This window comes from Asparagus officinalis, chromosome 5 (genome assembly GCF_001876935.1).
Source record: "Asparagus officinalis chromosome 5, Aspof.V1, whole genome shotgun sequence".
NCBI lineage: Eukaryota > Viridiplantae > Streptophyta > Magnoliopsida > Asparagales > Asparagaceae > Asparagus > Asparagus officinalis.
In genome coordinates, this window is record NC_033798.1 from 65,820,304 (window position 1) to 65,822,585 (window position 2,282).

Sequence of the window (2,282 nt, forward strand, 5' to 3'; positions counted from 1 at the left end):
GTTATGGCACAATCCATCCATCCTCCAACTCGTTATTTGCCTAGAATAAATACAAAAACACAAACACTAGACAAACAATATTAGAAGTAAATTGTTTGTTAAATATTATCAAAATAAGAAGACCAACAGCCCCAAGACCCCATCTGATTTCAGACCTATTGCTTGCTACAATAGCCTCTACAAAATTATTTCTAAAATCCTGGGTAATAGGATTAAATCCGTGATGGGTTACTTAATTGATGAAAGCCAATCTGCCTTTGTCAAAGGAAGACAAATCTCTACCAATATCCTTCTTGCTAATGAGATTGTGAATAATTATAACAGGAAGCATATCTCTCCTAGAATTATGTTGTGTATTGATATTAAAAAAGCCTTCGATACTATTAACTGGGATTTTCTAAATGAGATGCTAAAAGGTCTTGGGTTTCCTGCAAATTTCATCAACTGGATTATGGTTTGTATCTCATCTCCTAAGTTCTCTTTATCATTAAATGATACCCTTCATGGTTATTTCAAAGGTAAAAGGGGTCTAAGGCAAGGTGATCCTATCTCTCCATACCTATTTATTTTGGGTATGGAATTTCTCTCAAGAAGACTAGATTTTCTTAAGGAGAACAGATCCTTTAAGTATCACCCTGGATATGGTAAGCTTCAAATCTCACACCTTATGTTTGCTGATGACCTCCTACTTTTTTCCAAAGGTTATCCTCATTCAGTTGAGCTGCTCCTTAACTGTTTTAAGGATTTTTGCACTGTGTCTGGTCTTGAAGCTAACCCAGACTAATGCAAAGTATTCTATGGAGGAGTTGATGACTGCACCAAAGGATTTGTTAACAGGCTTTTAAATTTTAATGAAGGGGTTTTTCCTATCAAATATCCGGGAGTTCCATTGATATCCAAAAGGCTATCTTTCAATGAATGCTCTTCACTGTTGAACAACATTGCAGGCCAGTTTCAATCCAGTTTGAAGAACAGATTACTTTCTTATGCAGGCAGATTACAGATTATTAGAAGTATTATTCTTGGCATTCAAACCTATTGGTTATCAAATTACGTCCTTCCTGTTAAAGTCCTAAAGAAAATAGATGAAATGTGCAGATACTTCCTATGGAGCAAAACTGAACACACTCATAAGTTTTCTCTTATATCCTGGGATAAGGTTTGTTTAGGCAGGAAGCAAGGTGGACTTGGCATCTATTCAGCCTTTTTATGGAATCTTGCTGCAACTTTAAGAACTCTTTGGTTCATTCATATCAACAAGGAAATTCTTTGGATTAAGTGAATCCATGGCTCTTATTTACGCACAGTGATATCTGGCACATTCAAGCAAAAAGCAGAGATTCTTGGATGTGGAAAAGTATCTTGAAAATCAGAGATAAGGCTCTGAGAACTTATGGTGGTGCTGACAATCTGAAGCACCTTATTCAAAATTGTGTCAGGAACTCAAAAATTCATCTCTCAGTGTTGTATTCTGCTCTTTCTCCTACAGCTTCAGATGTCCCGTAGTACAATATAATTTGGGTTAGTTCAAATCTGCTCATACACTCTTTTATCAGTTGGCTAGCAGTTCAAGATAGATTACTCACACAAGATAGACTGTTTAAGAGAAGAATTGTGAGAGTTAACACTTGTTGCTGGTGCTCGGGTTCAGAGAGCAGAGATCATCTCTTTTTCGATTGTCACTACTCAAGGGATGTTTGGAAATGGTTATGAATTGGTTACAATTTAGATTGAGGTCTACCAGTTGGAGCCAGATTATTAACTGGTACTGCTATCGTTTGAGGGGGAATGGCTTTAAGCTAAAAGTTAAGAAAATGGCTCTCACCTCAACAATCTATTGCATCTGGTGTGAAAAGAATTCTAAAATTTTCAGACTGGAAGGAAAATCTGCATCTCAACTGTTTAAAGAAATAAAATTCAAATTACTAACTGTCATTCTCAATGGCTCTTTCTCTGCAGAAGATAAAGAGTGGATTTGCACATTGTAATTTTAGAGAATAGTGTTGATTGTAGCTGTTAAGTAATCTCAGTCTAACTGAGCAGTTTGTTGTGCTTAACTTTCTATATTTGGAAGATGAATAAAATTTTCATTGACCAAAAAAAAAATATATATTTGCATGCTAAAAAATGACAAATAATAGGAGAATTATTCTCTATCAAATTTGTTCTCTTGAACATTTCAATTTTGTAAGCTGCTATCTGAGAATTGGTAGAATATCTTTCATGATCTTAACATCATTTATATGACATACTAGTGGGCCTATTCTTTGGATATTGTGCGT

General features: G+C 35.3%; 1 protein-coding gene across 1 annotated transcript; it reads left to right on the forward strand.

Annotated features, from left to right (window-relative positions):
* LOC109841947 lies at positions 224-1,506 on the forward strand. Its single transcript, XM_020410869.1, has 3 exons — positions 224-644; positions 948-1,242; positions 1,308-1,506. The coding sequence occupies exons 1-3, from the start codon at positions 224-226 to the stop codon at positions 1,504-1,506; spliced, it is 915 nt and encodes a 304-aa protein (XP_020266458.1).